Source organism: Diorhabda carinulata, chromosome X, assembly GCF_026250575.1.
Source record: "Diorhabda carinulata isolate Delta chromosome X, icDioCari1.1, whole genome shotgun sequence".
NCBI classification, from domain to species: domain Eukaryota; kingdom Metazoa; phylum Arthropoda; class Insecta; order Coleoptera; family Chrysomelidae; genus Diorhabda; species Diorhabda carinulata.
In genome coordinates, this window is record NC_079472.1 from 4,311,812 (window position 1) to 4,339,729 (window position 27,918).

The window sequence follows — 27,918 nt, forward strand, 5'->3', positions numbered from 1 at the left end:
CTGGCCATTGGATATGACTTATTATATGTTTTCTATACCAAAAAAGCACTACAAATTTGTGTTGACTAAAAAGGGAAGAGAACTCTAAATAAAACAGCTTAGAATAGTTGCCTGCCTGGTTTTTACATTTGTACTTACTATTTTTTCCTATTACATACTTTATTATATCATTCCATAACAATTGTTTGTTTATTTTTTTTGCATTTATCGTGTTTTATTTAAAGTTTCTACTATCAAATAATACCTACATTCACCATAATGAATTTCCAGAAAAAATGATTTATAAAAAATACATAGAAATTAATACATTAGATTAAACATACAAATATTGTAAATAAAATTTGATCAATAATATATTTTTAAATTAAATTCTTTAATTAGTATTATTAACAAGTTCTTGTTCGATAATAATTCAATATTTTCTCAAAAATACATAAATGACCTGGCGTTTTTGTATTTTGCGCATTCGACCGTGCATACGCTCCAAATCATAAATTAGTGGTCAATTTACATCATTATGTACACTTACTTTTCCCCAAAAACTAATTGTCAATGAGAAGAGGCCTAAAATCGAGAAGATTCATCAAGAAAAACGTATAAAAAGAGGTCTAAGTGAAAAATTATTTTTTAGAGAAATTCCCATTTGAAACTTTTGTGTAACGAGGACTTGATGACTATTTTCTTTTTGGTCCTTTTCCTCCAAAGACATTTTATTAGATAAGACTGGATCACGACAAAAGTTTAAATAAAAGTCGTTATTTTTTTAATAAAATTTTTCAATTTAATATCTTCAAATTTTGACAAAAAAATTTTAGGTACATTTTACAAATTTCTTCTTTTATATTAAAATGATTATTTATAAAAAATACTGCTAGAAATGATTTTGTACAGACAATTTTCATTAATATATAATAATTTGAGAATAAGTTACAATGTGTTTGAATGTTTAAATATCGATATCGAGACTGTTTTGCTTTTATAAGATTTACTACTCACCAAAAAAAAAAAATTAAAAATAAATTAGGAATCCACCAAATTTTTTGGTATACAAATAAATACATTTGATATATTATACATGCTCAGGCAGTTACATAAGTTTTGGAAAATACAGTGTGTTTCAAAAGAATTGCACAAAAAATTTAGTTAACTAAATGTTCATTAAAAATCATCAAAAATATAAAAATTAAACATGCTTAAGTTATGAAAAGTTTAAATAAATTGTAAATATTAAGGATGTTAATAAAATATATTCTGTAAAACCACAAAAATGAAGTGTTTTTTTTTTCTATATTATTGAAAATTTTGGTTTTATTCATTTTTTTGTCTAGAAAAAAAGAAAAAATAAATTTATACACGCACAAAAATTAGTTATATTGAGTAAAGCCGTTAAATCTAGAGCATTATGTAGTTAAAAAGCAGTGTTTGAAAAATTCAAGCAAATGTCAATTAGATGAAACCTATACGAAAAAAAATTGTCCTTATAGCTTAAATTTTTATAAGTGTACAAATAAAAAAATAGAAGCAAATAGTGGGAAAGAAAGTTATTGATAAACAGATATCGATATAGAAGATGGAGTTCCAGAAAAAATTGTGGGAGCAGTAAAAAAAGCAACAGTAAAATCGAAAGCCTGTTACGAAAAGCATTTAGAAATCGATATTGAAAAGAAAATAATAAATGAAGAAGTCGTTTAAGCATATTTTTTTTAATTTCCAAACATTGCTTTTCTAACTATAAATAAAATTCGAAAATTAATGCAATAAAATTAACACATTAATAATTATTTCAAACTAAAAGTATATCGAGCAATATAAGTTACTATTAGTAGATCTCAAAATTTCGAGAAATGGTCTACAACTCATACTGTAATTTGTTTAACTCAAACTACACGAAATTATTATCCGGTTTGCTTTTAGGTATCAAATGTCAATGTGTCAAAAGGGGCTTGCCCTTAATGGGATTGCAATTTTCAAAAGAAAGGAGTGAAACAACTGTCGAAGACTTTCTGAGAGCATCAAAAGTCAATGAAATTGCAAGTTTATTTCCATATTTTACTCGTATGGAAATCCTATTCGGGGTGTTCCATAATTTAAGATCCCAAAATTAGGAGTAATTGTTACTAAAAATTATATAACTTATATTTAAGTGTATATAGGAATTTTTTTCTTAAAATATGATTGAAAAAATAAACAAATTTGTGCAAATCTCTTGTCACACATTGAAATCTAAGTTAAAAGTAATATTGGAGATAGTAGTAGTTATAGTATGAGGTTTTTACCAGTTAAGAAAGCTTTAGATTTTTAAAAATCCAATTACATATTTTATAAGAACCAAATTTATTTTACATCATTTGGACACTACTCTACTCACATATTATAATCAGATGAACCAGTGAATTCACACAAAAACCCCAAAAAAGATCTTCACAGGATTAAATTTTTTCTAAAATCCTTTCGAAATGGAAGTTGGTTGAAACATTTGTTAATTCTGTATTTTACTGGAAATTGGTGATGTAATTTTATGAAATACCATTCATCAATAACTAAATTGGAATTTCTGGAACCATTGGTTATATTCATACAGAATATACTATTTATACTACCATTACACCAACACTTGTAACTGTCAGTGTTAGTGTAGTGTATGGTGGAAATTAAAAAAAAACAAATCGCATAGAGAAGATGCAATAGTGGGAGAACTAATTGAGTTTGAAGAAACAGCGATACATGAAATAAAGAAATGTGGAAAACAGAGGTTGTCAGTGAGTGTTACAAAGAAATAATTTGCCCAATACATTAAAGGAGATAAGGCCATACTATAGAGAAATAACTTTATTAGACACCACTTAACAAAACCCTGACTACTGTCTAAGAAATAAGGAAATCTCGAACAAAAAAAAATCGGTAAACATTAATGTGAGAAGTATGGAAATATGCTACGAACGAAGAAGACTGGAGAATCCACAAACATCATTCGATTGGTCAAAAAGAATAATGAATGCCAAAACATACAGTAGCAAAAAAAAGGCAGACCCCATGTCAAATGGACCGATCAAGTTCACAAAAAATGAATGTGAGACGATGGGGAACGTTGTTGAAGAACAGAACAGAGAGTCCAAGGCTCACACCATACTGTAGTACACAATTGGTAAGGTAAAGTATGGTGTAGTGGTAGTGTAAACAGTTCAATACGATTCATGAATTTTTGATTGATTTAAATGTCTGTCCACAATTCCAGGACATTACTCAAATACAACATATATATTACAGTTGAAATCCGTTTTCAGTTAATTCTAGTTTTGATAAAGAAAGATTAGTTTCCGTTAAACTTGTTTTTATTAGTCAAAACTAGTATTGACCTTACCCTCGGCGCTAAAGCTAGTTTTTCACATTTTTCTCTAGGAAATAAAATTTTTAGTTGAAAATAGCTTTCATTAAAGAATCCTACTAAAAATTTATTGTTTTAAAATTTTATTCTGGTAGAAAACTAAAGTCAGAATTTTTAAAATAAACTTTCGTGGCATATTATTTTTTTTGTACAAATTAGATAAGAATCACAAGATTTTTTCCAGAAGCATCTTACGAAATCTTGCCGTTCACCTGAGCTGGTGGATGATTTTTCAGTAACACTGCGAAGAGAGAAAGTTGTAAGGGGGCTCCAAAATTTTATTTAAATTGACACTAGTTTTCACAACCCAATAAAAAGATGTAGTTAACTATAGTTTGATTAGTAAAAACTAGTTTTAACTGAAAGGGTTTGTGAGAACTAATTTTCCCTAGTCAAAACTAAAATTAACTGAAAATGGTTTTCAACTGTAATATATACAATGATCATCATATGAAATATTCCACAGGTCGTTCAGAAATAATTTTATTTGGTTATCGAAGTAGATGGGGACAATTTGATATTACTAAAATAAGTAGAATATTTGCAGTATAAAAATTCTACAAAATATGAAACCATTTTTAGTTATTTCGACTTAATATTTTATTCCAATAAATGCTACTGGACACACTGTATGTTATAAATTGAATATTTTAACCAACATAAATTCGTTAAAATGAAAAAAAAATATTAAATACGTATTCTGATGTTAAAACTATCAGATTTAAATTCGGGTAGGTAATTTCAGTTAGTAATAACCCTGTACAAATTCGTAGTTCTAAATCGGCGAATTTTTCCGACATTTTAGCAATCCAGTTTATTTTATAAAATATCCTTGTTTCCCCTCATAGGTTTACGTAGAAAAAAAATTTAGACGTAGCACCAATCAATTCATAAAAGATAAACGAACTACCTCGTACAATTGTCCATTTTTTCCTCTAAAAAAAAAGTAAGTCTCATCACTGAAAAATATTTCCGTCATCACTAATAGTGACGCACCGGCACGCCAAATCAGTCCTGTAATGTCCGTTAAAACTATAGCCAGAAGATGTTGAAAACAAATCGCACCGTTTTGTTTATATACATAAAATTAAGCATATTGATACGCGAAATAACAGTAAAATTAACAAAAAACATATCGTAAATAAATATTTGAAAATATATATATACCACAGAACGTGAAGACTTTTTGGTTAGTGAAATTTGTCAAAGGATTAAAACGTTCAAAAAAATCCAAACTTTTGATATACACTAGTTTAAAAATCGTGGTAATACTACTAATATGGTAATAATTCCAAGGATGCTTAACAAAATTAATATTTTATCTATCGGAATCAAAAAACTACTTTTTCTCACTGTTTATGTGTACACAGTAAGATAATAATTTATATGTTAAAGTGATTTTTAAAAACTAATACTAAAAATTCGTTTGAAAAAGTTACAAGAAAAACTTCAAGCAAAATAAAAATGTTTCAACTTCTTTCATACCACTATATAATTTCACACAATTTCACGTTTGAAATAAGATCCTACTACATCTCTTAACCATTTTAGGCACTGTAACTCAGAATATTTTAATAGTGTGTTAATTTTCGTCTTGTTTTAGTAATTTTTTTAGTTTTATAGTTATAGAAGGATAGATTAGGTTAGTGTACTTTTGTAGACAATAATTTGTAAAAATATTTTGTGTAGAGTTACTTGACGGTAAGATATGTAATAAATAATTTTTCTTGAAATTTTCACTTCTTATGTTTGAGTTGAGTTGTTACCATTAAAAAGTAGGTTCCTTGAAAAATTGTACCTAATGATTTAGTATCGGAATTAGTTCAGGAATGCGTACACTTTCAAAGCTACTTTTATCTTTTATTTCATAAAATTGTTCTTAAAAAAACAGTTCCTTGTGTTGAAAATAATTAAGGATTTAACATGTACTGTCAATTTTCAAATTATAAAGTTGAGATTTTTTTATAAAAAATGTAATTTGTATAATTGTGAACTAAGGTATTGAATTTCAAAAATCAGTAGAGGAAGCAGAAGATTAAAAGTCTGCAGGTGGCTAATTTGTAAATCCGCAACTAGTGTTTTTGAAAATACTATAATTAATTTATAATCCTCATAAATTCTGCATTTTTTTCAAATTGTATGTATGAAAATACATGTTTGCACCAAAATATCAATACAGAATAAAAAAAATTATTTTAACAATTTATGATTGATCGGACTCTACTTAGTGATGATGCACTAAATTTTTCGCTAGTATGACGTGGAATAATATTGAATTTCATGAAGGGTTATTTTAAACAATGAAATTTTTAACAATCAAAATCAATTAAATACTTTTACTTACTTTGTTACTTTGAAATTTATTTGAAAATTTGGAAATTTAATAAAACCCTTCAAAATTACAAAAATTGATATTTAAAACATTAAAATTTGGTAATTAGGATCGATGAACTGCTTTTCCTCACTTTGTCAGGTCAGTTATCAATTTACTATTAAAATGTAATTCAAAATTACTTGAGGTTTTAATTAATCTAAAGGTAAGTTTAAAAGCTAAAAATTTGTATAGCATTTTGAGAAATTTTGAAAACAAAACTACATAAAATGAAATTACCTTCATCAAATATGAAACATATGTAGATTTCTAATAGAAATTAGTTTATGTTATCAGTAAAACCATTCCTCAAATGGAAATCATTACAGAACATGATGAAATATTAAAAATTGCACAAAAAACATGTTCTGTTCTTTTTCGAAGGTTCTTGAACGTTTTAAACCTCAAGATGGAAAAATATTGTATGCCAAAAAATGTGAAAAAATATCAAATGACATGTGGACTCTGTGAATTTACCTATTCGATATTACTAAAAGTAATTATTTTGTAACACCCTTCAGAAAGACATGAAAGTTATATTCATATAACAATGAAAAGGAAGCAAACAAGACTGAAATAAATTTAATAAACATTTCTGGTAACTAGCGAAAAAATTTTATACCACGAAATTCGAAAATTATTTGATTGTTATCATAAAATTATTCAAATGGAACAAACTAACAACACTTGTAAAATTTAACAACGTCCATTTACCAACTCCTAAAACAATTACCCTGTTTAAATATTGTCCAAAATTTCAAAAAACTCACTAAAATCCAACCAAAACAAAAAAAAACATCTAAACATTGGAGTACTACAAGGAACATTTCTAAGGCCACTTCTTGTGACGATTTTGTAACAATAAGCCAAACAATTATTCAAGATATATAACTATCGTATCTTTCCGAATGATGTGGTATTTTTTTTAAGTGTAATTTGTACATGGGTGAGCAAAAATCTTTCAACAAAGAAAATCATAATCGAAGAGATCCGCTAAACCTTCCGTTGAGTCTAAACTGAAGTTGTACTCGGATTGCATAAGTGGTTCTAATAAGACCAACTCACTGCTCAACAGAGGATCCGTAATACCTGTAACAGAAAAAAAAATTAAAGTAAACTGTATGAGTATAGTGGAATATCAATGTAAAAAATTTAAAAAAAACTGAATTACAATCTACCAGATAATAAATATAATTCCCCGATAAAATACAATAAATTTAAACTGTATTCAACTGATTCCCAATCCACTTTTGAGGACAATTTCAGTTAAATGGAGTTTCGAGTTTCAAAATAGAAATTAAAACCAATTTATTTAAATTAATTCATGGTGCGATCTTGTAGCATCTTATGTAGATTGTTACCATAGAATATGTAGATTCAACCAGATTTTACCAGTTTTAAAAAATAAAGTTTCTGCAACCAATGGTCTACTTTACCTTAGTTATCCAAATAGTGAGTCTAGGTATAGTCGTAGAAAAAAATGTGTTCATTGTAAAATGATTTTGGTTAATAGTATAATACAGTGATATCATTTGATTAACACCCAGCCCCTTTAAGCTTAAAAGGCTAAATATACCATAAAGCAACAATTACAGCAGAGTTAGATGTCGGTAGCTCAAATAGTGAGCTGAATCCCATGGTGCTACGCTAGTTACAGCAGCCCTCATGGGATGCAGCACATTATAAGAGTAAAGCAGTGGCCCAAAGCACAATATTAATCAATAACAAGTTGCAAATAATTATTATTAAGCGTAGTATTGAATCGGTGTATGTTTAAATTATATAGAAAAATTTTGAAATCGTCAATAGGAATGGAAAATCCTAAATAACAGAAGTATAGAAAAAAACTAATAAACGGAGTAAAGGCTTTAACAGACGAAAAACTATGTCAGAGTTAGGCAAATAGGTTCGAAACAAGAAAAGTAAAGTAAGGATGTATATTAAGCCCATTATTATTTACCATAGTGTTAGATGAAGGAAAAAAACAAAAAGACAAATAAAATAGTATAAAATCGGGCATTGGAAAATGGGAGACATTAAAATATAGGGAAATACTACACTCAGATGACATAGTAATAATGGCAGTAGATGAGACAACCAAGAGTACAAGACGATGATCATAAGCCGAAAGGAGAAGATAAATGAAATATAAAGCAGATCAAAAGCTTTCAATACCTTTGCATGACACTAACAGAAGATAGAAGATTGGAACAAAAAATAAACGTGGGAACTAGAACAGCCGGGATATTATACAACGCAATTAAGACACAGTTTATAGCCATTAAGGAAATATCAAAACAAACAAAAAACAAATATATAAAAAAGTAGCCATACCCATATTGACATACCGATAAGAAATAAAACAAAAGACCCACCCGAAAAAGGTAGAACCGCTTCAGGATTAAGTAAGCAAGTAAGTTACCTGAAAAATTGTTAATAACAAATGTTAATGATATCCAAGCAACCCAAGCGAGGTGTTTAGTAGCCGCGTAGCTAGAACTCTGCCTGTGATGTGAATTTAAAAGTGACACAAGTCACAGATAGAGCTCAGGAACGCAATTACTGTTTGTGCTGAAAAGGAGAGTTAGTCCCTTCTGTTAGTGGAAATTATAGTAAAAAAGTTATTTTACAAAATACACAAAAGGAAGTACTGTGAAATTTTGATACGTTTACAATAAATTAAATCAAATTAAACAAAAATTATGATCAAAAGAAGTTTATGTTAGTAAAATAACTTCCTTTTTTAGTATTAAATCTATACTAACTTCAATAAAAATTGGAACAACTAGAATTTGTTGAACGATTTTATTAAATTTTCGTTTCATGAAACAAAAAATAAATTTGAATAATTAAATTAGTCAGTGTGTAATTAACCTCCAATTTTGGAAATTGTTCTAAAGTTAAGAACATTTTTTCCAACAAACGGATTTTCAATATCATAGTATTAGTAGGATGAAAGAGGCAACCGATAACCGAAATATTACAACATTATTGAGATGTTGGAAACAGATGCAAGGAGAAATCCAACGATATTTAGTACAATATGTAATGGTTTGAAATCATCTTCATCATGAGTGGCAACCTAACTAATTACATAGCCAATGCGCCTCCATATCTTCAGCAGCTAGGAAATCTCATTTTCCAACAGGACCCTAATATGCAAAGGTTTACTCATTTGCCTATTGAAGATGTAACCATCATCAGTAGATGATTAATTTATCACGAGTAGCTAAAAATCAATTGAATGATAATATGTCATACTGTTTAAATGGGTACATTACAAATTGCGGAAGAAGGAATTAAAAAAAGTTGTTAACTCTGTGCATTTTTGTTTTCAAGTTTTATTTATTACTTTATTTCATGAAAACAGGCGTTTCTCGATAAAATCTCTTGTTTAGATGTTGTAATTTGTACAGAAGCCAGTATAGACAAACATATAATTTAAAAGCAAATTATAAAAACAAATAGTGTAGGCTATAGGCAATTCTTGTAGAAAGAAAATCCAAGATTGTAATAAACCTTTCTATTGTTCCAAAATTAAAACATTAGAAGCTTGGAACCTCTTCCTACTACAACTCAAAAATCTCAATTCTGATACTTCTAGCCGCAGGTGGATTAAATTCATTAAAGGAATTTATTCTTAATGAACTAATTCTTTTTCATTGTCTTGAAAATGCTTCTCAAGAAGTAAGACTAATTAAGGATATTAAATATTCTATTGATGAAACAAAATTTGATAGAGTAAAAATATCAGGAGAGTCAGAATATCGTCGAGGTATTCTCATTAATCCTAAACAATATCGAGGAAAAAAATGTTTCTGGCAAAGACTCCTCAAACTCTCATATAGCCACATATCATAGCAGAGGACTATGGGAAACACCCAAAAATACATTGCAAGGGATAACACTGCCTAGTTGTCATTTTTACAGAAGCTGTCAGAATAACCATGGTGAGTATTCTAAAACTGACACTGAATAAAAATAAATATTGTAGAACACAGAAAAGGAAATTGCACCCTTCGTGATCAATTAACATCGTAAATACAATCGAAGAATAGAATTTGGGTGTTGTAGGGTTAAAGTTATATTGAGTTTTAAATGATAACGTAAATTTTTACCTAAATTACTATTAATTTCAGTCTGTGTACTACTAAAGTTATAACGCCCCACCATAGGACCGAATCCTTCTCCATCACCCTGTAGAAACATTTCGCTCTTTAGCAATTGTTCGGGGGAGTGTTGCGGCGTCACCAATTGCTGGTTTTGTTGATGTGATTGATTCTGCAGGTGATTTTGATGTTCTTCTTGATTATTACCTAGCGAACTTGGACCTGGATCGAAGGAGTCTTTTGAAAACGTTATATTTCTGCAAATCTACAAGAAAAAAATATAATAACCTTTAAGAAGATTCAATAGTAGTTAAAATCTACTGTCAGCTGTAAACAACTATTTAAAATACAATCGTGAGCAAAAAAATAGACTTTTGACAGCGAGTTGATTTTTTTGCATGTGAGTGTAGTTGCCATACTTACCCCTGACGATATTGGTCTAGGCGTTGGGCTTTCCAACTGAGGCACTAGCGGAGTAGACATATCAAATAGACCGGGACTGATTTTAATATCCCTCAATAACATATCCATTGGTGGTACGTGTTTAGGTTTGACTGGAGGGATGTTCTCCGGACAAAGAAATACATCAATTTCACCGATTTCACTTTTCATTTGGATACTGTACTTATCTTCGTATCTATCGGTTCTAGGTACAGAAAGTTGTGTACTTGGTGGCGCTTTGATCGCCATCACTGTTTTATTTCGGAAGGAGTCGATGGATCGGAGATCTTGGTAAGTTACATATCCGTACCTGTGGATATTATAAATATAAAAAATCGTTACTTCCTTCAAATATAACCCTTGACTGAATGAATCGCGAAAAAAATATTTTATAATGTGATTAAACGACTGTTAACTGACCTGTCATTCGTTAATTTACTCAATTCGCTTTCTGCGGACACTATCAGCCTATCTAGATTATTTTCCATGTCTTCTAGGCTCTGTATCTTCTTTGTTAAAGTCAGATACTTACTGTTTTGTCCATGTGCCCCTTTCCATTGGATATTATTTTTTGATTTTTTTTCTAATATACCGATACCTTCCAATACATTTGTGATGTCATAAATCCTCCTTTTTTGCACCTAACAAGAAAAAATTACATTTACAAAAAAATTACAAACACAAGGAGAAAAAAGATCAAAATCCACTCAAGTTGAACACTGAACACCACTGAAAAAATTTCATATTGTATTCGCAGGCCATTTTCCATCACTGTTTTATTGTACTGCAGTTTCGAGAGCTCTTGTGTGATATATAGTACAAAGGAACTCACAAAATAAGAGTTATTTTCAATTATGTCAAGCTATTATCAGTGCTTAATCAATTATTTTAAGAAATCATTACATACTAGACTCACATGTGTATGGCCAACATCTTATATAGCAAAAATAGACAAAAATCTTCTAATCCAGAAGATTTCAATCACAAGTAAGCATGTCTAGATGGATTTAAAACCTCTTTTATCATTTCCTGAAAGATTTGCATCAATCCTGCAACGTTGAATTTCCTCCTTTAATGCACTTGTGGTAGTGGGCTTGTTGTCATAGGTCATAAAAGAAATCTAATTGTGTTAAATCACATGATCTAGGGAGCCAATTCTGATCATGGCCTCGAATTGTATCGCTAGATCTAAGGGTAAGAAGAAAATTTCAAATCCAATACTGAGTGTTATAATAATATAAAATAGATTGTCATATTGTCAAATTATTTGATCTTCTTTCCATCTTAATATTGTTTTATTCATTATAATCCAGGTTTTTTCATACTATTCAGATAAAGATCTAATTGGAACACGAAGTAGAAGTCGACCACGAAAGAGGTGGAGTGACAAACCTGGAGCCAGGATAAGGAAAGATATTTCAAAAGAAATAGGCAAAAGACCCATTATGGAAGAAAGAATAAGGATAAATAGTTTTTGCTGAGGTGACTTGTGACCTTTTCTGATCTATTATAGTCCTTTACATCCGGTTTACAATCTTCAACTTTATTCTTCTTATCCAACGGCTTATAAACTGAAACCTTCATGTTCGTTCTCTGCCAGTGGATATTGTAAGTCTAGTATCATAAACTGTACACTTGTTAAGCTATTCTGTGATTGGAAGAAACTACACAAGAACTCCTCTAACAACTCCATCAATTTTGGACGTCTTTCGAGCTTACAAACCTATTAACACTTTTCGAGTGTTTTTCTGTCTGTATTTTCTAATATGAACTATTTCGCTTGCCTATGATCTTTCACCATAACTCAAAGTTGTGCTCCACACTTTTTAACTGACTTTTAGTTATTTTTATATAACTGAAGGAATGCGGTCCAACGAATAGCTTATATACTAGATACTTGTCTATTTTTCAATTATACATTTGAAGTTTTGGTTTATTTTATCCTTATATAAAATTATAGCTTACCTTTAGTTCTAAAGATGCTCTATTCAAATCTACTACACCATTGGGACTCCTCTCTAACAGATCTGAGAATTTCTTTGTTAATAAACTCAACGAAGTGTCATACCTAGTATTCTTCTTAGCCGGTGGTTGCCTTCTTGGTTTCTTAGGTTGTGGTGCCTTAAATTCATTGTCTATTCGCACCACTGACGGTGCTACACAGTGATGAGAGTCCAAATTTAATTTCCTACAAATAATTAATTTAAATAAAATTATTATTTTGCAAAATGGGAGGAAAATAGTTCTGCTTGGTACTAGTTCAAAATAATAGATAAATATAAAATGAGATAAAAATGGGAATAAATGAGGTAGGTGAGAGTTTAGAAATTAATCGAATGAATATTTGGACATGAAGACATTATTCGACTAAAAAAGATATACCTACAATTCTAACGCGTTTTTGGGTAACACATCCAAGATTAAAAGGTTACTAAGATAGTTAGTTTATGTGTGGAATAAAGTGGGTCTATCAGTCACAATTATAGTAGATAAAAAAAGAAAAATGTTAAATTAACCTAACCATATTTAATTTTTACTTATATTAAATTTTATTTTAGTATCTACTATTTATTTGCAAAAGTAATTTATAAGAAATTCAATTTTTTAAGATAAGATCTACTTATTGTTTTTTTTAAATATGATGTAACTGCTCTTGTCTTCAATATAAACTACTTCCTGGTTCAGTGAACTAATTTCCAAGTAATTTATTTTGTTATGGAGCACGATTTAAGTTCAGCTTTTCAAGAAATGAATGTTAAAAATCACCATAGTCTTCAGTTACCTATGTTTTGTAAATTTAAACGTTTTCTCATTTCTTCATTCCAAAAAAATTTTTTTATAACGATTTGTCTTGATTTCAGGTGTTTTTTTTTTCATATAAAAAAGTGTAGGTAAAAATTCGTTAAAAAGAGATTTTAATGATCACAAATATGGACTCAGTACACCCGATAATGGAATCTTAAATATTGTTTACAGCTCGTTAAAACGATCTGCTAAGGTACACGAAGAAACTTTTTTATTTATATTAGATTTTTTTATTATTTTGTATTTATATTTTGTTCAAGAATTCATAAAGACATGTAGCTCAACTCTAAGGGGTCGCTATTTTTATTTTAATTTTCCATTTGATTGGCAAGAAAAAATTGCCTTTTTTACTAAAATTGAAGACTAGTTAGAGCCGTTAAGAAAATAAGTAAATTTTGAAATATGAAGAAATATGTTATAGTCCATTCATTTAGAGTGTAAAGAAATTTTACCCTAATGAATGCAATAAAAATAAGGTGAATGCTCTTAAAACAGAACTCCTATGAGCAGAGCATTAAGAAAAGTGAACTAAACTTGAATTTTCGAGGAATCACAAGTTTTAATCTGGTGGAATTGAAAATTCCATTATTCTAATATTAACATATCAAAAAAGCCATGTATTGGTGAAGATATAAGGTGATCAATCTAAAATATCACAAAACTGTGTGTATATAAGTGTAAATTTAATACAAAGAGGCCATCCTGTGGTGCTTTGTCATTATTACTTTCAATCAGGTAATATGTTTCGCTTTCTAAACGAATGGACTATACTGTGACAAGTATTTCTTGTGTTTTCCGATTTATCAAATATTTTAGGGGAAAATATTCTGTCAGAGGTGGTAATGAAAATTTTGTCGACGTGAAACTTTTAATATCCTACACTAATTTGCAAACTTGTAAACCATCGCCACGTAATCTCGTTACCATTTATAAATAACATTAAAGTCTATCTCTAAAATATTCAATTGATAAGGTAAGTCTAATCATATTGATAAAGTTCTACTTTTAAATTAGAAATTCTTGTAAGAATTGTTTAATATTAAAGACACACTTTTTATACGTGGAGCTATGCAGACGTGTCAAGGAATCACTGGGTGCTCCTTAGAAACCCACAGAAACCATTTAATATAAATTGAGGTAGGACGATCAAATTGATGAAATGAATAATTAAAGATAAAAGAAATTCGAAACAATAAAAGAATTGAACGAAAGAGACCCACGATATCGTAACTGTTCCTGGTTGACAGCAACACCCATTCATAAGCCAGAAACCATTGGAGAAATTTGTGAAACTATCAAGAAGCGGAATCATTCTTCATAATAACATCACACCACTACACAAACGATGTCAATTAACTAGACAGTTAACCATAAAGCCGTCAAAATAAAAGCAAGAGGTTGCAGTGGCATAAACATAAAAGTTTGAAGTAGTTTTTGGGTCTAAGACGTCCAAAGACGAATGAATTTTCGATTTATATGTAATACCTGTTGTAAAAAAAGACGGAGGTTCGGTAATGGTTTGGGGATGTTTTGGAGCAAATGCGATTGGAGACCTAATAAAAATTGAAAGGATTTTGAGGAAAATGATTGGTTAAAAATCTTTCAGCATGACAACAATTCCAAGCATTCCTCAAAGCTGTGTAAAAGATTTGGGGAAAGAAAGAATACACTGAAAGAAATGATTTAGCCGTCATAGTCGCCCGACCTCAACCCGATTGAGTTGTTGTGGTACAAATTGGACAGGGAAGTCAGAAAGCATGTCCTACTTCCACTTTACATCTTTGGAATATCATGAAAAGTGAATGGACGATTATTTATCGAAATTGTTACACAGAATGCAAAATTTGTGCACCTAAATAATAAAAGCAAAATGGGGTTATATTGATGATATAACGAAACTTTATTTATTACATTTATAAATTACAATATTGAATTAATCAACTTTTTGTACTTAATAATTTCATTATCCATTTCTATTACATTATTTATATCCTTTTCTTCCATTGTTGAATCATTATTTTTGCATTTTCTTTTACTTCAATTTCAGTATCATTTTCTTTTCTTTTCAATTCATCTAATCTTCAATTATATGTCTAACTTTCCTTTATCAAATGATTCCATTTTTAATTTCTGTTACATTCAATTCATTTTCTTCTTCTTCTGATAATTTACAAAGATCTTTTTCTAATTTATAGTTTTTTCTTTATCATGGTTTAATTCCGATTCGTTTATTTATACGAATTTAATTATTTATTTCAATTATTTTTGATTCTTTGTCTGAAATTTACGGATTGTTTATCCTTATTTTCTTCAGATTCAACTTAATTTTCAAAAACATCTACTATTTCTTCCAATTCCTCATTTTTATCAATATAATCGTTATACAAAGTATCAAAAGGATTAGGCTCGGTGTTTTTTGAAAATCCTAGTTTGGCGATGCTGTCGAGCAGGATCTCAGGCACGATGCCGATTGCTGACATAACTGGGACTATTTCCACATTTTCGCTGTGCCACATCTGTTTAATCTCAATTGCGAGATCAGCGTATTTGGCCAGTTTCTCCTGGTGTTTGTTGAAAACGTTATTAGTGTTCGGTATAGCGACATCGACAAGAAGGACTGAATCGACCACCACGGTGTCAAGTCTGTTAATCGTTACCCTGCGGCTGGTACTTGTAATAGGGTCTATAAGTATTGAGTTCGAGCTTGTTGGCCAGTTTCTGGTGGATGATGTTGCACACTTGGTTATGCCGGTGTAGATAGTCGGTATTAATAACATTTTTCTTGTAGATATTCGCGTTAATAACTTGATCTTGGATAGCCGCCATGAATCCTTCGTTCTTTAGAAAGAGATTTCCGCTAGTAAGCCATCTATTTGAAGTTTCTTCGTCAACATGCGGCTGGTTGAGGTCCTTTTGATGTCTACCGTGTAGTGCTTTCGTAAGCATTGTTCCAGCTTCTCGGTGTCCAATACGTCAGATATTCTGGCGATGCGAGGTTGAAGGGTGAATAATCCTTATCCAGAGTTAAGGTTTCCGATTGGTGGATGACTCCGGGAGGTGGTTGTTGTTCTTCGTTATGATTGTTTATATCAACCTCTGAATAACCTCTAGCTCTGTTCTCGTCCACTTCAGGATTGATTGCCTGGACTAAATTGAATGCATTTAAATCGGATTGCATAAGTGTTTTCACTCTTTTGGTGTATTGATCCAGGATTCTAGCTTTTGCCTGCTTGTGGTGCCAATAACTTAGTCTTTTAACATCCTAGGTAATTGTCGGTTTCACCGTTTTCCATCATCGTTGGGAAGTTGCATATTTCCGTTCATGACAATGCCTTTCTCGATATTATTGGCATTATTATTATTACTGTTAGGAATATCATTAAAATTACCGTATTGTTTTTATTTGTTATGTATCACGCAAACTATAGGGTGGACAAAAACTTTTGGCAGATAGTATATTTGTTTGGTAAAAAACAAAATGCTAAAGTAGAGCTAACGGTTTTAATTGCATTTTCAACCGTCAGAGAAAATTAGGATTAAAATTGGGAAGTAAAAAAAAAGAGAGTAATACAAAAAACAAAGCAGCATCTACTAAAAAGCTAAATTTATTACATATTTCTTCTCAAGCCACAATTAATTACAAAACCTACCGTTTGACAGCTGGCGCTTGGGTCGGAATCGATGGCGACATAATCTGATTGATAGGCGTAGCTCCGTAACCATGATCCAGCAAATGCGGACTCGGTGTCAGTTCGGATTTGATGATAGTCATGTCTGGTGTAGAGCTCGAGGGTACGGTCCTGTAACCCCCTCGAGGACTCTCGCTATTTCTGATTGTACGAGGCATGGTGCTCTGGTTTGGTTTTGTGGTTGGTTTTGTATCACTTTTTGGTCATTGTGTTTTGGAAGTTTTTGTCGGGAGTTTGATAGAATCTGAAATATATATACATAAGCGAATAAAAAAAATGCCACAAATCATATTTGGAAAACCTGATTTCGCAGTTTCAATATAATGAAACCGTTATTTTTCAGCAGCGAGCTTTTAATCAGCAACAAGTAGTTGCGGTACCCAATTTACTGATCACTTTTTATATATAAGCTTTAATGTAGAATATTGGACACCCGTTCAGCATAATATATGTTTATATGATTATTTTGATAGCAGATAACGATTTACAAATCATTTTACAACACTGATCGTATTTAGGGTCATTTTTTCTCAGTTTCTTAAATTGTTTATAGCGTGAAAAATAAAGTACAAGTAACAATCAAGATTCTTTTTTTCTCCAAAGTTAATTAACAACGGAAACAGTTTTGTTTATGTGAATATTAAAGCAAGTTTGTGTAAAATTTTGATAGATTAAAGGTAATTAGGGCTCGTGATTCCCAAAGTAGTCTACAGGAGATTCAACAAGAATCTGATCTAAAAAAATTCTATCGTCCGATGTAATCTTCACATTTTTTAGTTTAAGTTAAAGTGTGAATCTTCGTTTGATTTAAAGTATACGCATTGAAAATTCCTACTACTGCGCTCATGTAATTTTATTGCTGCGGGAAATAACATTTGTCCTCATTATTTAACAATGACGAAACTAGTGATATTGTTTTCATTATATATTTTTATCAAAGTTTTAGAAACTAGTTGATCACCTTATTGACGGTATCGACTGATTAGTTTCTGTATCTCCCAACACCCAAAATAGTTAATTCGTAAATTTTCACGAATTATTATAATATATGCTTCAATGTCGTAAATATAATCTTCACTTAGTGCAAGAACTTTCATTAAAGTGGTATTCTACTGTTAATTCTCATACAGGGTGTGGTATTCTTGGAAAATACACCGGCATCAAAAAAAAAATTAGAGCTAGCATTTTTTGTATCTCTAATATTGACATAGGTAACTATTTTTTTCGAATAAAACACCCTGTATATATTCAAATTTATAGATACTTGTTTCTATAATGTGTGGTTACGCAATATTTAACAGGGTGACTTAGTAATTTAGTAGTTTTATATTAATTTCGCACCCTATAGCATTTAATAATCAAATATATATTACAACACCCTATATATTTCATATTTAGATGTCTAACTATAATTTTCGTTCTTACATGTTGCAGTTTCACCAAATTATATAGGGTGTTCAAAAAGATATGACCATTTTCTTTTCGAAATCGCTACGAAATAAATTCTCGGTATATGCGAAACAAGTAAATACACGATTTATTTCACTTAGTCGCCATGATTCTTAGTAAGACAATCCATTACTGGATATTGTCTGCCTCTGATGATTCCTTCTATTGATCTCTTTCGCAGGCAGCTGTCAACTCTATATTCCAAGAATGCTGGTATCTTCTCTACATCAGTCCAGTCATCTAAACATAGGTGCTCGAACCTTTCTTTTTCCGGTTACTTCAACACTGATCCTTTTTGGAATCATCCATCCGCATGACGTGATCTATCGCAGTCTTGCAATTATGATACTTAACAACCTCTATGTTTTTGTAAAATGTAGGAAAGACTTGATTATGACGTATTCTTCACTACTAATTTCCTTTTACTGACTCATATATATATATATATTTTTTTCGTATCGAACGCTAAAATTTTTTTATCTATATCAAACTTTCCGACCCATAAACCAGAAATGGGTGTAAGAGGACTTTGTTGAGGGATGCTTTGGTTGATCTAGGTATTGAGCGGTTTTTCACGTACTCCAGGAGTTCGTGATAGCTTCTAGGTTAATATCGTTATTAATGGATATCACTGACACTAGAAATTGAAAATTATCGCTTGAAGTTAAAGTTTTCCAGTTGTATATTTGGATTCTAGTCTAGTAAAAATTGAAAATGAAATGCCCGTCTTTCTCCCGGTTGGTTTTTACTTTTTCCCGATTGAAATTTCGTGAATTTACTTCACTTTTACGATAATAAATATTTATTTTAGAAAATACAGATATAATAAAACAACAAAGTTATTTTTTTAATTCAACCACTTCTTCCTCCACTGTTGCAAGCTATTTTTGAGAGTCTTCAAGGGTTTTTTTAATTTTAGTAACCAGTTTTTCTCGTTTTATTTTTTTAGTTTCCAGCAAATCTTGTGATTGTGCTGCACACACCTTGAGTAGGCATTTCTCATATAGAGTGTCATTCATATATTTTTTCTAATTCGCCAATTTTTTGTAGAAAATCCCACATTAATCTTTAGCATAGAACTGTTTCTTCTTTTAAATTTTCAACCAAAATTTTCTTATTGACAGAAAATTTCGCACTGCAACGAACCGCCTCAATAAAGTTATTCAGAACCAAAATCAGAGTTAGGGGCCAAACACTTTGAAAATTTTCAAGGATTGACTCTAGTTCTTCGGATAAGGAGTGAAAGAATGCTAATTCGGTCAATAGTAGTTTATTATCCAAAGACTTCTCTACGGTCTTAAAACTTCCACATCCATCGTACAGAATTCAAGCAACGCTCTCAAGTTAGGCAAGCATAGATACGTGAGCCAGTAAGAGTGCAGTTACGAGGGAGGTTCTAATGTTGTTTCGATTGGTAGATGCGAGTTTCGAGCTCAGTTGGAAGGTTTTTGAGCTGTACCAACACCAGCTTGCTATGCTTTGTTGTCCCACTCAAAATTACTGAAAATTCCCGTCGAATCCCCGGTTTTGCCCGGCTCCTAGACACCTTGATTTCATAATCAATTAGTTCAGAGCTAGTGGATGATTAGTCATTTGAATTAGAGTCTAATGAAGACTGCTCTTTAGAGGAGGATGTAAACGTAGGAAAGATTATGTACTATAGGTGACTTTAAGTGGATATCATACACAAATATTTGCATAATTTTTAAAATTAAACAATTTTTTTAATTTTTTCAAATAGTTTTATCTTTATCTTAAAACAAATTATTCACGAACATTTAAATTACGCGAAATCGTGTTTTTCAATTTTTTTTTGTGGTCATAAGTTTATTCCTTACTTCTAGACTTCACTGTATAAACGTAAATAGCTATGCTATCAAACTATTATTTTCCCTAATGGAATGCACACAGTTAAGTGTGTACTAACAACAACAAAATTCTGATGAACAGACAAATTATAACAAATGGATATCCGGGGTATTATATTGTGCCGGGTGAGTCATAAGTAGTGGTCGGAATTGTAACTGTACAATGTGATTAAACCAAATATGAACATTTAATAGAAAATCATTTGAATCAGTGAACTGTTGATCTGACATAACCTACAAAAAATTTGTTTTTCTAACATATATTTTCGTATATTTCGTAAAATTTCTGTAATTTAAGACACGTATTGTATACGGAGTGTTCCGAAACTCCCGAATTTTCTGCATCAAGTCCGAGAACATTGATAATTTAACAAATAAAATTTTAAGTATATAGATATCCACAAGTAAAACCTGAATGAGAGTTTTCAAATACGGAATAAACAATTTTAGATTATAACTTGTCTTAATTGAAATAGAAACTAAAATGCAGGGTATTTTGACAGACAAATAGGTAAAGAAGTACTAAAATTGACAATTATGAATCTTATGCTTATATATACATTCAAATTACTGATAATGCATTTTTATGTTAACGTGGATAATAATCCATGTTGTACTTATATCCAGAGGCTGAAGATGAATTGAAATAATTTATAAAACGTTAGTATTCCAATCAATGCGAGATTGAATGGTTTGATAATAACTTTCCAGATATAAAAAGTTACATAATTGCATTTTTAAGCTCGAGTTTTTGAATCATAAATGACCCTGTATGTAATAAATACGTTTATTTGAAGTAGCATAAAATACAATTTATTTAAACAATTATTACGTTGATATAAATGGATGGTGCAAGATCTGTTGCAAATTTATTTAAATCTATTATACTGTTTGAACAAGCATATACAGAAAAATTAAATCACTGAATTTGTTATTGAAATATACGTATAGTAAAGATATACCATATACGTGTCTATTATTTAATCTTTGATAAATTGTTATTTAAACATAATATAGAAAATAATCTGTTATTGTATTTAAATAGATATGATAATATCCAAATATTTTTTTCACCCTGTAAGTAATAAAAAAAAATTTCCATCTAATGTTAACTAATTATCTATAATGTGCATAAAAAAGACACTCTACATATTAATAAACAATTTATTTTTGGGTAATATATTTCGAAAACAAAAACTATTACTTACGTTATATTTGTTATCAACCAAATATACACACTTATTTCTATTACTTACAATTGTTAATTTATTTCTCCTTCAGCAACCTTAGGATGGGCATCGTTATAAAATGTGATGTTATTTTGTACCTACATAAAATTTGAGGTTATAAGATGTAGAAACAACGACCTGGTGTCTTCTGTTATGAGACGTCAAAAATCGATCTTAACATCGAAAACATTCAGCCAGTCAGATAACTTTCTAGATAATAGTTTTAACAGTTTAATTAAATAATTCGAAAAAAAAAACACGTGTTGTGAGTTACAATATTTGTGTACATGTAATATGCAAATTCATAGTTTACTTGATAATTTTATAATTTAGATAATTATAGTCCGTTCATACACAAAATAGAAATTGAGTTTTCTTATTCAATGGACAATTTAGTACCATTTTCTGTTGTCAGATTATTTTGCTTTTCATATTATTTCTTGTTACTTTTATCACTCTCTCTACTAGCATCTTGATTCTTCCATATTTTCTTGGTATTCTTCGCACATGGACTTGTTGATTTTATTTATTGTAATATTACAATACAAAAAAACAAAATAATACAGAAATGTTGGAAAAGATTTAATGAATATTCCTCTGCATAGTTTTTGTCAAGGTTGTTAGTGTGCCTACTGGGCGTTTAGATAATGAGTTCTTCTAATTTAGCGTCAAGGACACTTGTACCTATTTCTGGCTGCTTTAAAATAACCTGACGGATAAAAGGCATTTTTTCTCGTATTCATTTTCACTTAAGCATTTGTCGTCAAGTTTGAAACAGAGTTTTTTATTGAAAACATATGAGATAAATTTAACTATTATTTTAATATGAAAAAACTAGAACTAATATGAAAAATTGAGACAATATATATTCATTTTTACAATACAACTTTTTGTTTTCCATTTTCCTATCAATGATGGTATACTGAAGATTCAAAACCCAGTCTCACCATGTCTTTTCATTACATTGATTACCAAATTGAATTATAATCATCTGTTAATAACTGCAGATTTCAAATTGAGTTGTAAGAGGGTATTGAAAAGATTCTGACTCATACAGTAGTTCTAAGACTCTAAATAACTTGTTCTGGAGCTGTATAGTAACAATTTTTTCAGGTGAATCAACAATCTCATGTAATGGTTACTGATGATACTGATGAACATGTACTATGAAGTCTAAGGCAACTCTGTATAACTTTGTTCGGAAGTTTTAACTAGAAAATTTTGCAAAAGACTGAACAGAAACGAGATTACAGCTCTAAACACTTTTTTTTTTGATAAATCAACAAACTCTTTTAATGGTTACTGAAGATACCGATGAACAGAGTTCTCCATAGAATTTTATTGATCAGTAATGGATATCATTTCAAAAATCATTTTAACATACTAAAACTTTAATGCATCTTTGTATAACTTTGTTTCGGAGCTGTAAGAAGAAAATTTTGCAAAAGTCCGAACAGAAACGACATTATAGCTATAAGCACATGTTTTTCTAATAAATCAACAATCTCTGTTAATGGTTACTGAAGATATTGGTCTTCGAAGAATCCTCAATAGATGAGTGAAATATATCCTGTACTTTATTAAGAGATTTATTAATTTTGAGAGTTGACTATATTATTTCATGTTCAGTACCTCAATTGTACTTTCAAATAAATATATGTAGAAACTTCTAATTTTATGAATAATCTAAAGTTTTCGATTGTAAATGTAGCTCTGTCATGATCAATTTCATATTTAAAAACTGTCATCCCTATATTGTCTGTCAAAGGTTCCCCTTCTTGTTTATAAATCACAATTTTGTAAAGACAGATATATCTGTAAAGAGTTCACATTTCATTTCGAAATGACATCTAGACTTATCCCCTACATTGGAAGGAATTTAATAACAGAAAGAAATTTGATATGCCATATGTTTTGAGTAATATCCTTTTTAATTTTTGTCAAATGGCTATCAAATCCTTTCAAACTTCTACTTAGTTATTATAAGTTAAATATATAGTTTTAAACATAAATTCAGGGATAAAAGACTCATGTAAATGCAAAAGACAGAAACTTGTTTAATAAACTTTCATTTCTATTATAGAATGAGAAAGAAAAGCTTCTAACTGAAGCTTGATAGAAATTTGTAATGAAATTCAAAAACATGTTTAACATATTTAACTAATTTTTAAAAATTTTGATTTTGTTCAATGCAAATTTCATTTCGTGAAAACTGATTTCCAATTGCTCTGATTTTCTTACAAAATATAGGATAAGATGTGAAATTTAATTTATATGAAATAGTATGTGGAAAAGTGTTTACATATAATTTTAATTTGTCTACCATGTAACTATTTTCCCATCCTTTTTGATGATAAATCGTTAAATAAATAAATATATATCTTATTAGTTAATATGTTCTTTATGAGATTTAGCCAAATCATACTCATTCTACTTCAAATAATTCATTAGAAAACACTAAAAAATAGTTGAATTTGAATTTAATCACATTTGGATTATGATTCACAATATTTGCTTCCAATAAAACATATATGCATTATGTAATTTAAATGGCACAGCAGAGGTCATCGACTTACAAATTATGCATATTTTTCAGGTTTATCCCAATAAAAATTCCTAGGTTCCTACACAGTGTCAAGTAAAACTGAACCCTTCCATATGAGTCAATATTTATTAAATATGTGAATATATTTTCAAAAACCTGTATAATTTCTATGCGAATAATATGGACCCGTTTTTAGAGAAGTTTAGTTAGAAGAGTGCCAAGTACCTCTTGGTACAGACATAATTTTTGTCACATTAAATGTGGGCATCTTATGTAAAATTTATTGGAAGAAACTATCATTTTTTGATAATAATTTAATTTCTGTTAATTATGATATGTATAAAAAGGTTAGTGTTTATTATACAGAGGATATAAAAACGAAGCTCATTCACTTCATTTTAATTAACGTCAAATCACCGAAAAACGTAACTAAACATATGAATTTCTAATAAATTATACATTGTCATTATTTTATTATTAAGAACAGTAAAACTGACAACATGAAATGATATTTTTCAACGCCCCAAACCATGTGTAACCGAATTTTAATCGCAACGTGTAGATTTAACAATAACCTCTCGACACATGGATGCACGCCGATAATCATTATGTAAAATATATGTAAACCAGTTCAACATGTATCAAAAAACTTATCAACGTATAATTACTATAACTAGAGAAAATATTCCGGTAAAAACACATTCATAAAGCCAAGTAGATCGATTATAATATTCCACAACACTCAATGACTACATAGCTACATAAAATAATATTTAAGATACCTAATCTCTGGGCAGAGTTTGTCCTCATTCTTCAGTATGTTTATATGAATCACACGTATTACACGTTTTCAATAATAAAACTTTTCATTAAAGGGCGCACTAACAATAAAAATAAGTTGTGTTCCGTTTAAAAACCGTTGGAATGCTGCAAAGTCATAAGGGAGGGAGACGTCATCTACCACCCTTGCGATCGTTTTTAACGGCTATTAAAACATTGAAACAAATTAGCATCTATTGTCGTTAGCTATAGTGTAATAAATAATTTAGAATAGTTAATAATACAGACTTTTACTGACAATATCACCCTGCCCTGACCGCCATCACTCCAGAATTTAGACATTTAAATTTAGGAAAGAAATACTCATCAGGGCTTACCTTTAATTTTGGTCCTATTCTAGAAATATGCACTGCACTAAATTTTGATAAGAGGTTAATTTATATTAATAAAACAAAAGAAAAAAACTACATATTCCCGTGAAGGAAACAAAATGGTTTCCTAACTAAGCAGGCTAGTAAACGCAAGAGTTGGTAAGAAAACACTAGCTGAATAAACATCGAGGCTAGCTTAAAAACGTTAAAAATACGATTTTCATGTTGTGTAAACTTCGGGCTTTGGTGTGGTACCGTTTTTTCTTAATTTCGATAAGCCGTTTACCCGAAAAAAATTAAATAAAAACCACTGAATTTTACTCTGCCGTATACACTCCGATGGTTACAAAACATCTGCCATCTGTACCGGGCATTGGCGCGAATTGGAAACGCAGGCGCAATTTAATGCACTTCCAGATGATCCTATGAATATTATCCTTTCTACCTGGACCAACGGCCACTTTAAGGACCCCCAAAAATATCGTAAATTAAATTTTTTAAAATACACGTCATACGCGATTCTGAAATCAGTACTAAAATCCATTAAATTTTGTTAACCTAAATTGACAACTGTGCTTTTAAGAATGTAAACAAACGGGTAGTGGCTACGAGAACAACTTTGTCAAAGTAATTGTCACATCTAATATAAATAATTCTTTAAAACATAATTTTATATATATTGAATTTGATGTTTCATTATACCAAATAAAGTGGGTTTGAGAAATAATCAGCATTTTTATACGGTTCGTAAGTTTTGAATCAAAAATAAATCGTTTAGATTTGACTAGGTTTTAAAAGTTTGATTATGAACATTGATAGCTGGCCATAGATAAATTACAAAAGACAATTCTAGAGCATAGAAATACGATTTAATTCATGCTATGAGTTATTGTTCAAGCATTTTGAGTAATGTGGTTGTATTAAAAGTAAAACATTAATATTTCTCTTATATTTACTCTCAAGGACTTTAAATTAGTTTTTTTTCACATATGCATTTATGGAAAGAAATAAGTCAAGCAATTGGATATCTGCTTTGTGAGAATCAACTGCTCTTTCTGTAGTTCCATACACAATCTGACAATTGAATAATTATTTGAAATTCATCTTATAAATGTAATAACTTGTAGATCATTGAGTTTCGAAAAAATTAATTTAAATAAAACATATATCAAATAATATATCTATATCTTCCTTTGTTTTGATGTAATCGAACATTCCCTTTAATACAGAAATCAACAAGTAACACACGTGAAATATTATTTAGAGTAAACGACTCTTAGCCACTACCGAAGGAAAAAAGGAGTTGTAAAGAGTGGGGTGGGAACCGACCGGTTATTCGGTACCTAGAGGAGGGAGCGGAGCTGACTACGGAATCGACGATTATAAACAGCCCTTATGTCATCTTATTTATCGGAATCACTTGTAGTAGACCTAGGCCGTTATGTAAATTCTGAAGGTACATAAAACATACGGTGGAGAATCGTTTATTCAATTTCGTGTATTAAAATTTCAACGGTCACATTCTGAGATTCGTTTATGCTTGGGAGGGCGAGAAGATATTATAAGAATATAGCGATATAGAAGTCAGATGATCAAACTGCTACTTAATGTTGTATGTTTATGAAACTGGAAATTCTAATGTTTATGTTAGGGGGCTCGTTACTGTCTTTTAAACAAATGATACCGATAATAAGACGAGAGCTTACCATACAAAGATATAATATTTATATATTTTTTTAAGATGACAGTTTTATACAAGAGAGCTCTTGAGTGATTGTATATAGAATAAAGTATTCTTTACATTAATTATATATTTAATTCAAAGAGGAAGTTAATACTTTCTATACTATTTTTAATATAATAAATGTGATCAAAAAATATTTATATTCAATCATTAATGTAGGTTACTGATAAGAGGTCATATATGATATATGTCAATGTCGTATAGGCACAGTGAATCGTCTTTAAATATAATACACCTAACTGACATCTGACAACTATATAGGGGTAATCGCAATAGTTATTATCTGCGATTGTAAACAATTTCGGATGGGTAAAACTATATAAAAAATACAGAAACATTATGTATTATATATATATATATATATATATATATATATATATATATATATATATATATATATATATATATATATATATAGAATTAAGTGAAATAAAATCTATTTTGAAAATATTTATGTTGTTAAACCGAAAAAGTGTTATATATGTATCTGTATAAATGTAAATCCAATATATTATGAAAAACTGCTTTATATTTTCAAATTAATAAATATCTGTCATAACCTAATATTATTCTTCCTCAATATTCATTCTTCTTGTAACTTATGTTAGAATTATATTTAATAAGCATTTGGCCACTTTTTGGCAAATTAGTTGATATGTAGTCCACGGTTGTTACTTTTCTTAGTGTATGTCTTCTAACCCTACATTATAGGAAGTTTATTAGGTTAATATTATCATAACCTACGTGTTACTTACGGCAATTTAGTACACATTGAATGCTGTTTAGTTATTACTTAGTCGATATATAATGTATCGCCATTGAATTAAAATATGTATAGAAAAAAACTTACCTAATTCAATATCCTGAAGTCACCAACTTGTTGAAACCATGCATATAAAATATTGTCTCAGTATTAGTTGCGCCATCTATATATATTTTTTGAGATTTAAATTCAATACTCATAATTATTTCTATTACTTTCATGTGCTGCCACCTATTAAAGTATTTTCATATTTAAGTCAACGAAGATGTCAACTTCTCTATTTTGAATATGGAAAATCTATTTTTAATGCAGCGGTTGAAAATAATATTTTTATTCTTGTAATTTTGTAACACAATATCTTAAATCCTA

General features: G+C 29.8%; 1 protein-coding gene across 4 annotated transcripts; it reads right to left on the minus strand.

Annotated features, from left to right (window-relative positions):
- Positions 1-1,290: 1,290 nt before the first annotated feature.
- LOC130901194 (transcription factor E2F1-like) lies at positions 1,291-27,655 on the minus strand. Of its 4 annotated transcripts, none has more exons than XR_009060252.1 (8): positions 27,637-27,655; positions 16,762-17,044; positions 12,272-12,494; positions 10,727-10,947; positions 10,289-10,616; positions 9,875-10,130; positions 5,539-6,845; positions 1,291-5,494 (listed from the first exon to the last, which is right to left on the minus strand). XR_009060252.1 is itself a non-coding variant. In XM_057812377.1 (7 exons), the coding sequence occupies exons 2-7, from the start codon at positions 16,956-16,958 to the stop codon at positions 6,718-6,720; spliced, it is 1,353 nt and encodes a 450-aa protein (XP_057668360.1). In that variant the 5' UTR covers positions 16,959-17,044; positions 25,049-25,540; the 3' UTR covers positions 1,291-6,717. The 4 variants fall into 4 exon arrangements, 1 of the variants encoding a protein (XP_057668360.1); XR_009060253.1 differs by lacking the exon at positions 27,637-27,655 and adding an exon at positions 25,049-25,577; XR_009060254.1 differs by lacking the exon at positions 27,637-27,655 and adding an exon at positions 21,374-21,626.
- Positions 27,656-27,918: the final 263 nt, after the last annotated feature.